This window comes from Onychostoma macrolepis, chromosome 22 (genome assembly GCF_012432095.1).
Source record: "Onychostoma macrolepis isolate SWU-2019 chromosome 22, ASM1243209v1, whole genome shotgun sequence".
Classification (NCBI taxonomy): Eukaryota; Metazoa; Chordata; class Actinopteri; order Cypriniformes; family Cyprinidae; genus Onychostoma; species Onychostoma macrolepis.
Genome location: NC_081176.1, coordinates 36,030,593 through 36,043,111, shown reverse-complemented (window position 1 = coordinate 36,043,111; position 12,519 = coordinate 36,030,593). Strand labels below are relative to the sequence as shown.

Below are 12,519 nucleotides of genomic sequence, written 5' to 3'. Positions count from 1 at the left end.
AAGAACAAGTGTCTTAGCATTTATTATACTATAGCATTATACATCAGTAGTTGTCCGCGACAAACAATGTTGATCTGCCGTGGTACACGTGCTTGTGGAGATTGAAAGAATGCCATCTTCTCCTGTTCTGTTGTTGTCCCCCTTTTTGTTGTTTTAAGTAATGATTTAATGATTTGATATTTATTTACCGCCGTCACTGCTATGCTTCTCCGACGAGCCGCTTCTTCTTCGGCTTTGGCCGTGGTACTGCGGATTCACAAGCAACATGCCCGTGGACACTGCAGACTATCGGTCCGCATGTGTACTGCACGTCGACGCGGACGACGACGCAGGAGTATAAATCAAAACCGACGCACAGCTTACGGCGTAGAGGCTACGGCGTAGGTCCGACGCAGAAGTATAAATTGGGCTTTAAGTTTCACGCGTTCACGCGAAGTCTTTTGGCCCCGTCGGCCTTCCATAACTTTGCGCATGCGCGGTAAACACATACTTGACGTAGGTACCTGACGTCACCGCGTTACAGTCTGCAGCGAGGAGTACTTGCATCATATACGTGCATTCTGATCAATAAGTGTCTCTTCAGACTTTTTGTTGAAGCTCACTGTTGACGGAAGGCATTTTACATCCTCGGTCTTCTGTGATTCTCAGTAAGTGTAACGTTTAATAAATCTGTATTGGTTTATATCTAATCATGTTAGAAATGTTTATGATAATTTTACACTAGCATGAGCTATGTAGCAATCAGCTTTAGAGGTCTCGGTAAGACATATCTACCAGGTTTGATGAGGGTTAAGTGAACGTTGTAGTCTCTCCAAAGTGTAAAAGATCTCCATGTTAGTGTACTGGAACAAACGACTAACCTGCCATGTATAAGATAATGAACGCTGAAACAGCTGTGTGTTATCAGATGTGTTCAACAGTGAATCTGACAGGACTGAACAAGAACAAAAATAATCTTCAAAACTATACTACCTTAACCTTTTAACGCCAGCCTCCTTTCTTTCTTTCTTTCTTTCTTTCTTTTAATTTCACTTGCCTAAATCACTTAATAAAATAAATCATTTATAATAAATAAAATAAATAATTGACAAAAAAATGTAATTCATGTAAATTTGTATTGTGTATATGTAAACTATTATTCTTTCCTCATTATCATCATTATTATTTATTTATTTATTTATTTTTTGTAGATTGAACTCTTATTTTCTTGGTGAAATAGTGTTTAAACCAGAAAAGAGACCTTGACATGGCATATCAGGTAAATATTTTAGCATCTCTCTCTTCCACCCCATTCTTTTGTAATTGTAGCAGACTATAATCTGAGTCTTTTATTTGACTGTATGCCGCATGGTTTTATGTGTTTCAGAGGTTACAGAGTCCAGTGTTGATGGGATTTAGAGATGAAGATGCTGATCTCCAGCTGCTGCTGATCGGTAAAACCGGATCCGGGAAAAGCACCACAGGAAACCTCATCTTTAATGATCGGGTGTTTGAGTCAGAAAAGAGCTCTTCATCAGTGACCAGAGTCTGTAAATCACACACTGGATCTGTTCATAACAGGAGCGTGACAGTGATCGATACTCCAGACTTCAGATTCTCCACTCACACTGACTTTGATTCAGACTCGGAGCTGAAGAGAGCTCTTGAATTATGTTCAGCAGGAGCTCATGTCATCCTGCTCTTTCTGCCTTTAAGCACTTTCACTGAGCAGGAGATGGAGTTCATCAGCTGGTTTGAGCAGAAGTTTGGAGCAGAAGCTCTCAGATTTACTCTAGTGCTCTTCACTCACGCAGATCAGAGACACATGAGATCACTAGGAGAGATGATCAGGGCAAATCCTCAGTTATCTGCTTTTATTGAGCGATGCGGTCAGAGATATCATGAGTTTAACATTAAAGCTCCAGCAAACAGACAGCAGGTGACTGAACTCATGGAGAAGATCGACAGACTGGTGTCTGAGAACAGAAACTCCTGTTACACACTAGAGGTGATGCTGGAGACGGAGAGGAGAAGAGAGGAGGAGAAGAGAGCAGAGGAGGAGAGGAGAGAGAGAGAACATCAGATGATGTTAGACACAGTCAGAGAAGAGACTGAGATGCGTGTGAGGAGAGAAATTGATGAGGAGAAAGCTGGGAAGAGGGAGAAAGATCTGTTCTTTAAGCAGATAAAGCTGAAATATTTGTGTGTATTTATGGTTTTTGCTGTAGTGTCAGGAGGTGTTCTGGTGTGGAGGAAAGACTCTTCACATGGATGGATGTTCACTAAGGGTTTCTTTACTGGAGGATCAGCATCAACTGCAGGAGTTTTTACAGGGGTTTTCTGGAGATTGTTGTGTAAGAGTCAGTTGATCCGTTCATCTTCTCACGAGCGTCCCAACACTGTTAGACAGTTACTGCTGAAAGCAGCAGGTGTTGTGTGTGGTTTATCAGCTGGAGCTGTGATTGGTCACTTTCTAGGAGGAAATGAACTTCCTGTTACAGCGCTAGCAGGATTAGCAGGAGCTGCTGGAGCTTTTACAGCAATACAGTGAAGCTGCTGATGTTTTACAACTCATGACTCTAATGTCTTTGATATAATAATTCAGATTTCTGCTGAAGATATTTTTTTTTTTCCCCCTAAATTTAATTTTTATTTTCTCATGGCCTCTAAGAGACATTCATGAATTACATTTGATTTTCGTATGTTTGATTTTTAAAGAACACATAACTGTTAAAATGTTACTTTTTCAAATCTTTTCTGTGACTATGTTTGATCAGGTAACTCTTTATTTCTGATTTCATTTATAATCCTTACCTGTCTATCAGTTGTTGGACTGTATTGACATTGCATTGTTTGATGTTTTAGAGGATTCAGAACACATGATTGAAGAGAGAGGAGATGAGGATGTATGTATTGGAGACATAACAATGTTTTTCTGTACCGTGGAATAAGAAATCCATTGTGAAAATGATCTCTCCAGATGCGTATCTTAAACTGGAGCAAGACTGATGTAATCTGCACACATGACTCTGTATGTGAGATACAGTCACTTCTCAAGGGCACTGTTAAATTTTAAGAGTTCAGACAATCAATCAAAAGACAATCAAAAATTTCACTATTAAACAGAACAGATTTTTTTTGTTTATTAATTCAAAGCCAAGAAACACAACATCAGTCAGTCTTTGTCACTCATTGTTTTTGCATGTTGGTAAGCTATTGCATTCCTGTTTCCTCAGTTGATTATCTTTGGTTGTGGTTTGTTGAATAAACGTATGTTCCGCTTGGATCTTCACTTCTCCTCCACTGATGTAACACAATGAATGTCATCTTTCATTGTATGGAGTGTTTTGGAACTCACATATTTGGCACACTGTGACTGTTAAACCAACATCCCACTAGATATGCTAGAATTAACCCCTGTTAATCCTCAACAAGAACTTCTGTAGACCTCTAACAGAAATAAAGTCAGTCGGGTTAGTACCCTGCAAACAAGGGCCCCTGAGAATTTGCTCATTGGCAAAATGTTGGCCCCTTAGCACTGGCACTGGCCCTGGCCTCCAGGAAGCCTAAGTGCTGTTTTATTGAAAATAATAAAGTTTGAAGTCACTGTTATGGATGTAAGCGCTGGCTTTAGTTGGGCTCTTGACCCTTGAATCTTGAATTCTTAACTTTAATGTTTTTTTGGCTGCTGTAATTGTGTTTCTAAAACACATTTGTTATAGCAAAAGTTGTGAGAAAACAAACTGATCAGATGGTGATGGTTACTGATTGATGTCTCATCATGTAGTGTTCTGATTCGCTGATCCAAAGGCTGAAGGATCTCTGAGAAAATTATTTAGATTTAATTATTTCACACATTACAGTAGCCCTAGAATACAACTCAATGCACTGGATCATGTAGACTCACACAGATATCAAGATTCAGCGTATGAACCTCAACAATGGTGACAGTCAACAAAATATTCAGATCAGCTCTGAACATCACACTGTAAAAAGATTGCTGTAAATTTTACAGTAACTTACTGGCAGCTGGAATGCCAGTAAGTTACTATAAAAATGGTTACAGTATTATTACTGTAACTGCATTTACAGTATAATAATGATTTTACTGTATTACCGTCTTTTCATTTACTGTATTATTACCGTATTTTAATTTACAGTATCAGTGCTGTAGTGTTTATTTTCATGTAGTTTAAACATTTTTTACCTGCAAAAAAACAATCAAATTGTGGTACACTGTAATCCATGGTTTTTACCACCCCAACCCCATACAAATCGCAATAACTCATGAGCATTAGTTCTGATAATATTCTTTTTAATTGTTAAACATTTTCCTTTTAAAAGTACAAATTACAAGTCTTGAGCTCTAGGATGAACTAGCTGAAAAAAGGCATCACCACAGTCCCCTGGGCACTTTGTATCATGGAAAAACAAACACATACTGAAAAGCAAAAACAAGTAAGTACACTAAAGGTCATTGCACAGTGAATCCGAAATTTTCGCATGTTAAAAAATAAATACGACCTCACATTGTGTCAATCACGTTTACACACTGCCTCTGAAACTTTCGTCCGGAAAATTTGGATCAGGTTCGATTTTCTCCGTTTTCGCATCCGCAGCATGCATTTGGATAGGAAAGGATGAGGAATATGAAAAAATGGAAAAACGAAACTGTGCAATGACCTTAATGCTCAATCATCACTCAATTACTAAACTAATTATCTCATTAACTTTAACACTGCTTCAGTGTTACTTTTTTAACACTCTGACTGTGGATTATATATACAGATGATACTCATCCAGGGGTGCGTTTCCTGAACAACGACGTAACTTGCTGATTAACCACCATAGTACGATGCAACGTTGAAAAAACGAACTAACTAGTCACAACTGTTTCCTGAAACCATAGTACCTGTGTCGCAGATCCATCATTGGAACCACATTGGTTTGAATTGTCGTTATGACGTTCTTCTTCTTCTTCTTCTTCGATGTAATGACGACTGGTGCCATTGGCACACCTACTGTAAAATGTTTTTCTTTTCTTCTGCTCACATTCAATGCGCTTTCGCAGTGACGTTACGTAGGAATGGAGTAATAACGTAACCACGGAAGATTCATTATTTGTACAATAAAACATATGTAGGTCTACACAGAGTTTAAATGTGCTCTTTTCTGATCACAAAATCTATAACTGTTCATTTTATTTCATATGAACTCATTTTTATTTTCTTATTTCGTATTGATAAATCAGCACAATTAAAATAAAAAGAAATTATGAGTTTTGAAAATACTGTGATTGCTGTACTGTTGTGCACACCTGTTGCTTATTTTGCTCAAGATCATTTCCTATTTAAGTCCCCTTGCCATACAGCCATGGTTTAATGAGAGTTGACAGAAAAAATGTCTCGAAAGCCACAATTTACAAAGAGAGAACTTGCAGTTCTTTTGGAGGAGGTGGAAAATTATAAAATCCAGCTGTTCTCCAAGGTAAAAAACACAATTACAAATTCTGACAAAAAAAAAAAAATGCTGCTGGCAATGGGTATGAGCGAAGCCCAGAAGAAGTGAGGAATAAGTGGAGGGACTTTGCAAGTGTGACCAAACGGAGGGCTGCGGCACGAAGAAGGGAAGCAAAAAAGACTGGTGGGGGTATCAATTCAGTTCCTACTCTGAATGCAGAGGAAGAGAAAGTTTTGGCCATCCTGGGGCCTGAGGCATTGGAAGGGATCCTTGGAGGCATTGATGCATGTGCATCAACCAGGCCTTTGCCTTCAAGTGCTGAGGAACATCCTCCTGATATTTCAGAACATTTCAATATTGTGATATTATGATATTTCAGTCTCCCGACAAAGGAGAAACATGGGACGTTGTGGCTGCAGTGAAAAGCTTCTTCAGTCTGAGAAGAAGAAAATAGCTGAACTCCAGACAATCAGGAGAGAATTGACAGCCCTGAGGGGGCAGCAAGACAGACATCATCAAGAGGTAATGGCCTATAGGAGGGCTAAGTTAGAACTATTACAACAACAGGCCAGCAAGCCCTCTTTAACCATGTTTTTACCAACCGACAGTAAGTGTAAATGTCATTATTCATTCATTACTCAGTATGTAAAGTCAAATCATGTGTGACTGACAGCTTTGTAACTTTTTGAAACTGTATTTTCTTTTCACAAATCCACAGATGTAATCTTCTTTTTTATTTTTATTTTTTTATTTTTGGCTACATTGTTGGCCACCATGCCTCCCAAAACCCTCTGGTGTGGGTTTTCAGTAATAAAGCAGTTCAAAGCCTTCAGCAGTTGATTTGAAATACAAAAAAATTGTATATTATTTTATGTCCAAACATACTTTTTTGTAATATGTAAGTGCTCTTTTGTATATGTACCATAAGTGCTTTTTTAATACATTTGGCATTCATACAGTAGTTTAACATGTGGAAAAGAAACTTGACTCAAAGTAGTATATTAATGCCAGTTCTAAATGCGGGAAATTGCCACAGTAAGTGAAGCTAAAGCATTTTTACCATGCCATGTCATCCCTTATTAAATAGCTGAATAATGTGACTAATGTGATGTTTGGAATGGAATTCAAATTTTTATTTTACAGTGGTAAGCCACCATCAGAAACACTAAAACCATAACTGAAGTTGTCCATGTAAGGATTTCTCAATTCACAACATTATATCAATGACAATATAAGCCAAACATGGCACAAAACACTCATAAGTACTTTTTTAAGAATGGCATGACAATTGTGGAAAAAACAGTATGACAAACAAAAAATTCCTTAATGCATTAACAGGATAATGCTGTACCAAATTACTATAACAAATCTTGGACAGATCACTTGTTTAGGTTAATTTAGATTGATTATTAACTATGGTGTTTCTATCATCTCTGATGCATCAACAGCAGGTGTACTAAGAACTCCACTAATAAAAACAGCATGCATATGTGTTTCAAGTGCTCTACAAAGGCAGCTTTACAAAGAATTCTACAGCTTGAGCATAGAAGGCGGCGCAGAAGTCAGACAGTGTATATAAATGCCTACATAAGGACGCATTTTACCCCCCTTGACGCATTGATGAAGCCATCTTGAGAAAATTCCAGCTTCCAAGGAACAAGATCCTTGAATTACTTCAGATTGTGAAACCACACCTTCAGAGGGCCACAAGAAGAAACTATGCCTTAAGTCCAGCGGTGCAGGTGTTAGCTACACTGCGATTTTATGCTGTTGGAAGTTTTATGGGGGTGGTGGGTGATGGCCTAGGTCTCAGCAAGTCTTCGGTCAGCAAAACTGTGACAGCAGTAACACCTTTGCTGTTACAGCTTATGAAGAACATCATTATTTTCCCCAAAACACCAGAAGAAATCCAGCAGGCCAATCGACAGTTTTACAGTATTGCCAGCATCCCCAGAGTGATTGGCATCATTGATGGCACCCTTATTCCAGTGGCTAGCCCTGTTGTAAATGAGCCATTATACATTTGCAGGAAGGGCTATCCAGCTATTAATCTCAAATAGTGTGCAATCACCAGGGGATGTTTACTGACATTGTTGCAAAATGGCCCGGGAGCACACATGACTCTTTTGTATGGGCCAATTCTGCAATTTGCCAGGTGGCTGAAGAGGGTGGCTTTGGGGATAGCTGGCTGCTGGGAGACAGTGGCTATCCTCTTCGCCCATACCTCATAACACCTGTGCAGCATCCAGCCACCATTGCAGACGAAAGGTTTAATCAGGCCCATGGAAGGACACGCTCTAAAGTGGAGAGGGCTATAGGACTGTGGAAACAATGGTTTCGCTGTATCAGCAAGTCCAGTGGAGGCCTGAAGCTGAACCCCTCCAAAAGCTGCTCTGTAATTGTGGTAACTGCAATTCTCCACAACATTGCAGTCAAGGAAAATGTCCAGCTACTTGATGAGGAAGAGGGGAGTCTTGCTGGTGCTGATGGTGAGGAAGATGGCACTTCTGATGATGATGATGATGATCCTTTGAACACACATCAGGGCAGAATGCATCCTGCAGGAGCACCACAACATTACGTCTTCCAAATCACTCAAAGTGGTTGGAGAAATCTTAGAAACGAATAGGGCATAGGGTCGTTAACTGTGAATAGAACACACCCCAGCCGCGGCGAAATCAATGACGTCGACACAGAAAACTAACAAGGAAACTCTGAGCTAACCACAGCTCGAGATCTGTAGTTCCAACCACGCAGGTGTGCGATGCAGTATGCGAACGTTCGTTTGAACTATGGTTTCGGGAAACACCGAATCGTTGAACTATGCTGGTAACGACGGAACTTGCGACCATAGTTGACTAACAATGTTTTTGGGAAACGCGCCCCAGAATAATACTTCTACCGCCGCCGTTGCTGCGGCAGCAACATTAAAAAAAGTGTATTTGCTGCCTTTTACCGCTAAGTGGCGCTTTAACCACAGACTTTGAAAAGTAAGTATATGAACGCGTTGGAGCACATTCCCTCGCGTTTTGCATTGCACTCTGCCGAAATTGGTTGCAGTTGGTCTATAATCTAAGATAAACTAGTTAAAATAATTCATATTCACAGAAGCAAATTTAGTACTTTAGTGCGTTTGTTATTCAGAACGAACTCAAGCAGCATAATAAATGACAGTGAGCCTGTGCTTATGTTTCACTGTGTCACACACTACACTGTATTTTAAATTTACAAATTTAACAGGTGTGCAGTATTATTTATATTATTGAATGATATGTTACATTACCATAAAATAAAGAAAAGGTAGTTTACTTCACAGATAGCAAAAATAATTTGGGCCAGATCTGGTCCAGACCCATCAGAAGGTCTGGACCAGATCCGCTTAACGGACTCGGGCCAGTGTCTTTTGGCACAATGGGCCAATACCGGCATGGATCCATTTTTTATGGATCTGGACCAGAACTGGGCCAGCTCCAGACCAGATGCGGATTCCTTTATGGTGATTTGGCCCAAATGTGGGCAGGATCTGGGCCAGTTCATTTTTTTTGTATGTGTGTGTGTGTGTGTGTGTGTGTGTGTGCGCGCGTTTTTGTGAAAAGTCAGGACATAGATTTGTCTAATGACAATGGTATGACAGGTATTACAAGCTGAAGGTGACATCTCTGGACATTGACCCATGTCCCCACTTTTCAAAACGCTTATAAATCACACAGAGTGAGGTTTTTTTGGGGAAAGTTGAAATGCACAGTCTCCTGTAAGGGGTAGGTTTAGGTGTAGGGTTGGTGTAGGACAATAGCACATACAGTAAGTACAGTATAAAAACCATTACGCCTATGGGATGTCCCCACTTTTCACAAAACGAGCGTGTGTGTGTGTGTGTGTGTGTGTGTGTGTATATAGGCCTTCATACACACACACACACACACACACACAAAAACAAACAAACAAATAAGTTGTATATATATCTAGAATTCAAACACAATTTGTTTATTTATACAGTGCTTTTCACAATACATATTCCAATGCAGATTTACAGAAAATGCATTTAAAAAGAGTATTGCATTTAAAAGTTACAAATAAAAGAGTAATGTCCATATGCCACAGTATTTGTACAGTTCCCGGAAAATACAAATCATACAAGTAGATAATGACTATAAGTAGAAATGATAAATACCTTTAAAGCAATGATTACAAGCATTGTACATAATACATAATTAAATATATTTTTTTATTTCTTAATGTATAATACGAAGGTCTTAGACAACAAAAAGTTTAAAGAACCGATTTAGATGTATAGACAATTATTGTCCTGAACACTATTAAAACAATATTCATATTAAAACAGTTGAATTACTACACAAAACAGTGCAAAATATGTGCCACTCAGAGGTTGCGTTAGACTTTAACATTGTCCGTCATTTTGACAGACAGGGTCGTAAAAAATCTGTCATAATCTATTATTACCCGTCATTTTAATTTTCATATTTTAATTTTAAAAACAAATTTAATTGCTTTTATTTTTGATCACAATTTCATTTTTAATAATCAACCTAGAGGACGAGCATATAGGCTTATGCATTTATTTATTTATGAAGAGAACAGGGGCCAGTTCTTCGTACGTTGCTTATTACATCTGAGATGATTTGAAAGATGCCAGATCTTCTAATCCTGATAACTGATCTCTGGCTAATTTGGTTCTTCAAATGAATTTGCGTATTAGATTAAAATATCTGGATTAAGTTATCTAAGATTACTGCGCGTTCTCGTGTTCCCTGAAAAGGGCAGATGTATCGATCCTCGAAACCACGATCAGCAATGCAGTGATTGGCTGGCGGCAAGACAGCAACGTAATGACATCATATCATTAAAGACACCTGACGAAAAACTTGAAACTTGACCTTTATAAGGAAACAGCCAAGTGAACAAAACTACATGAATGTATTTTTTTTTTTTTTTTTTTACATGATTCCCAATTATTTATATTTGTGATTTCTAGTATTTGTACAGGCTTTACACTTTTACTTCAATGTTGTAATTAGCAATTCATTTAATTTTATCTTTGAAACAGATTTGTTATGTGACAGCATTAATTAAAGTTTCTTAGAGATCAAGTTATCTGCATCTCCTGCGCTCCATCAAGCCCCTCCCATAATAGCTGTCACCACTCAAATTAATGCACGACTCAGATTAACTGTATGACATGTGTGTAAGACTTCAATACAATTATAAAGTAATTATTTCATCACTAATAAATCTTTCAATGAGTAAAACTGGCTGTGTCTATAGTATTATAGACTACACAACATTGTCATCTTATTTTCAAATAAATGTTTTAATTATTATTATTTTAAATTATTGTCCTGGACCAGCAGGGAACTCTTTTAATAAAGTAGCGGTGGCTGGGGCCTATTATAAGTATCAATTCTGCTTAAAAAGATGCAATCTAATCCTGTTTACATGAAATAAGCCTGCTCCTGAGCAGGTTTAAGTTTACGGACCTGTTGCTATGACAACAATTCCGGGATGAGCTTCGAAGAACCAAATGATCCAAGATCAAGCGAAATTGGCAACAATCAAATCCAGCTAACTGAGCTAGCGACGTACGAAGAACGGACCCCAGATGAACAGAGACTGCGTGTCACTTTTTATGTTCAACAGACACCCCCGCAGTGACAGCTGATTACCACTGGGGTAGTCATGGCCTAATGGTTAGGGAGTTGGGCTTGTAACTTGAAGGTTGCCAGTTTGATTCTCGCGCCGGCAGGAATTGAAGGTGGGGATTGTGAATGAACAGCACTCTCTCCACCTTTGATACCATGACTAAGGTGCCCTTGAGCAAGGCACCGAACCCCTAATTGCTCCCCGGGTGCTGGAGCAATAGCTGCCCACTGCTCTGGATGCATGTTCACTCTGTGTGTGTGCATTTGTTCACTACTCACTGCTGTGTGTGTGTGCACTTGGATGGGTTAAATGCAGAGCACTAATTTTGAGTATGGGTCACCATACTTGACAATACGTCACTAACTTAACTTAAAAACAACAAAATATGCTAGGGCTGGGTAAAAAAAAAAAACAATTTTTCGATTTTAATATTTTCTCTTTTTTATGAACGAATATAGATTCTTAAATCCCAATCGATGCTGTTTTCATTTAATGAATGCACAGTACATACAGTATAGTGTGCCTCCACTAAATCGCAATAGAGTGGGGGAACTATGATGTCACTTTGTAGGCGGATCGGCAGTTAGCATGAAACTGGTTCCTCGACAAAAAGCCAATAGGATTTTCCCATAGGTTTTGGATTATCGCAAAAAATAAGCTCTGAGTTCAATCATAGTTCATGAAACTTACACGTTTTGTCCATCAAGATAATCTTGACAAGATAATATAACTTACTATATAACTTATAATATAATGAACTACTGCACCACGGTCGCTTGCCTTCAGCGTCACCACCAGCGCGCTCTCGAGAATTGTTTCAAACTTATTTTTAACATGTCAGTGAAGGATTTACTCTGTATATGAATTTTAATCCACACTACAGGAACCGTTTCATGAATAAATACAAAACTAGAGACAAACTAAAACTGAAATGAGACATTAGTAATAAATAGTATAGTGAATAAATGAAATAATCATAACTAAAGGACATTTAAAGCACGTATTTCTGTACATTTCGAAATAAGGTGCATTAAAAGTCAATAAATCCTTGATTAATATCCCCACGTATTTAAATAACAGCAGAGTGAGCGAGTTTTTGGATATGGTAAGATTAAACTTATTTAGTGAACAAAGTACCACATTTCAGCACTCATTTTGTTATGATTGGTACACTTGTGCTTCAAGGAAATCCTCAATCTGTTTTCTAACTGCTTCATGTGGCCGCAAACATTTAATTTTTACGTGCCTTTAAGCAATATGCATAATTAAAGTTTAACTTTCACCACGTTAAGCCGGAAAATGTGGTGTTTACATGTAATAATCGTAATATGCGTTTACCTTATGGTGCGGATCAAGAGTCTCCGTGTCAGTAAAGCGATAAAACAAGCATCTTCCCTCTGAAAACATGTGTTGCATTTCGGG

At 38.5% G+C, this 12,519-nt stretch overlaps 1 protein-coding gene across 2 annotated transcripts; it reads left to right on the top strand.

The window, feature by feature from the left end:
• The first annotated feature begins 517 nt into the window (after positions 1-517).
• LOC131529682 (GTPase IMAP family member 9-like) lies at positions 518-3,517 on the top strand. Of its 2 annotated transcripts, XM_058759508.1 has the most exons (3): positions 518-647; positions 1,191-1,258; positions 1,367-3,516. In XM_058759508.1, exons 2-3 carry the CDS (start codon positions 1,247-1,249, stop codon positions 2,528-2,530), a joined length of 1,176 nt encoding a protein of 391 aa, XP_058615491.1. In that variant the 5' UTR covers positions 518-647; positions 1,191-1,246; the 3' UTR covers positions 2,531-3,516. The 2 variants fall into 2 exon arrangements, with proteins under 2 accessions (XP_058615491.1, XP_058615492.1); XM_058759509.1 differs by lacking the exon at positions 1,191-1,258 and having other exon boundaries at positions 529-647; positions 1,367-3,517.
• The last annotated feature ends 9,002 nt before the right edge of the window (positions 3,518-12,519 follow it).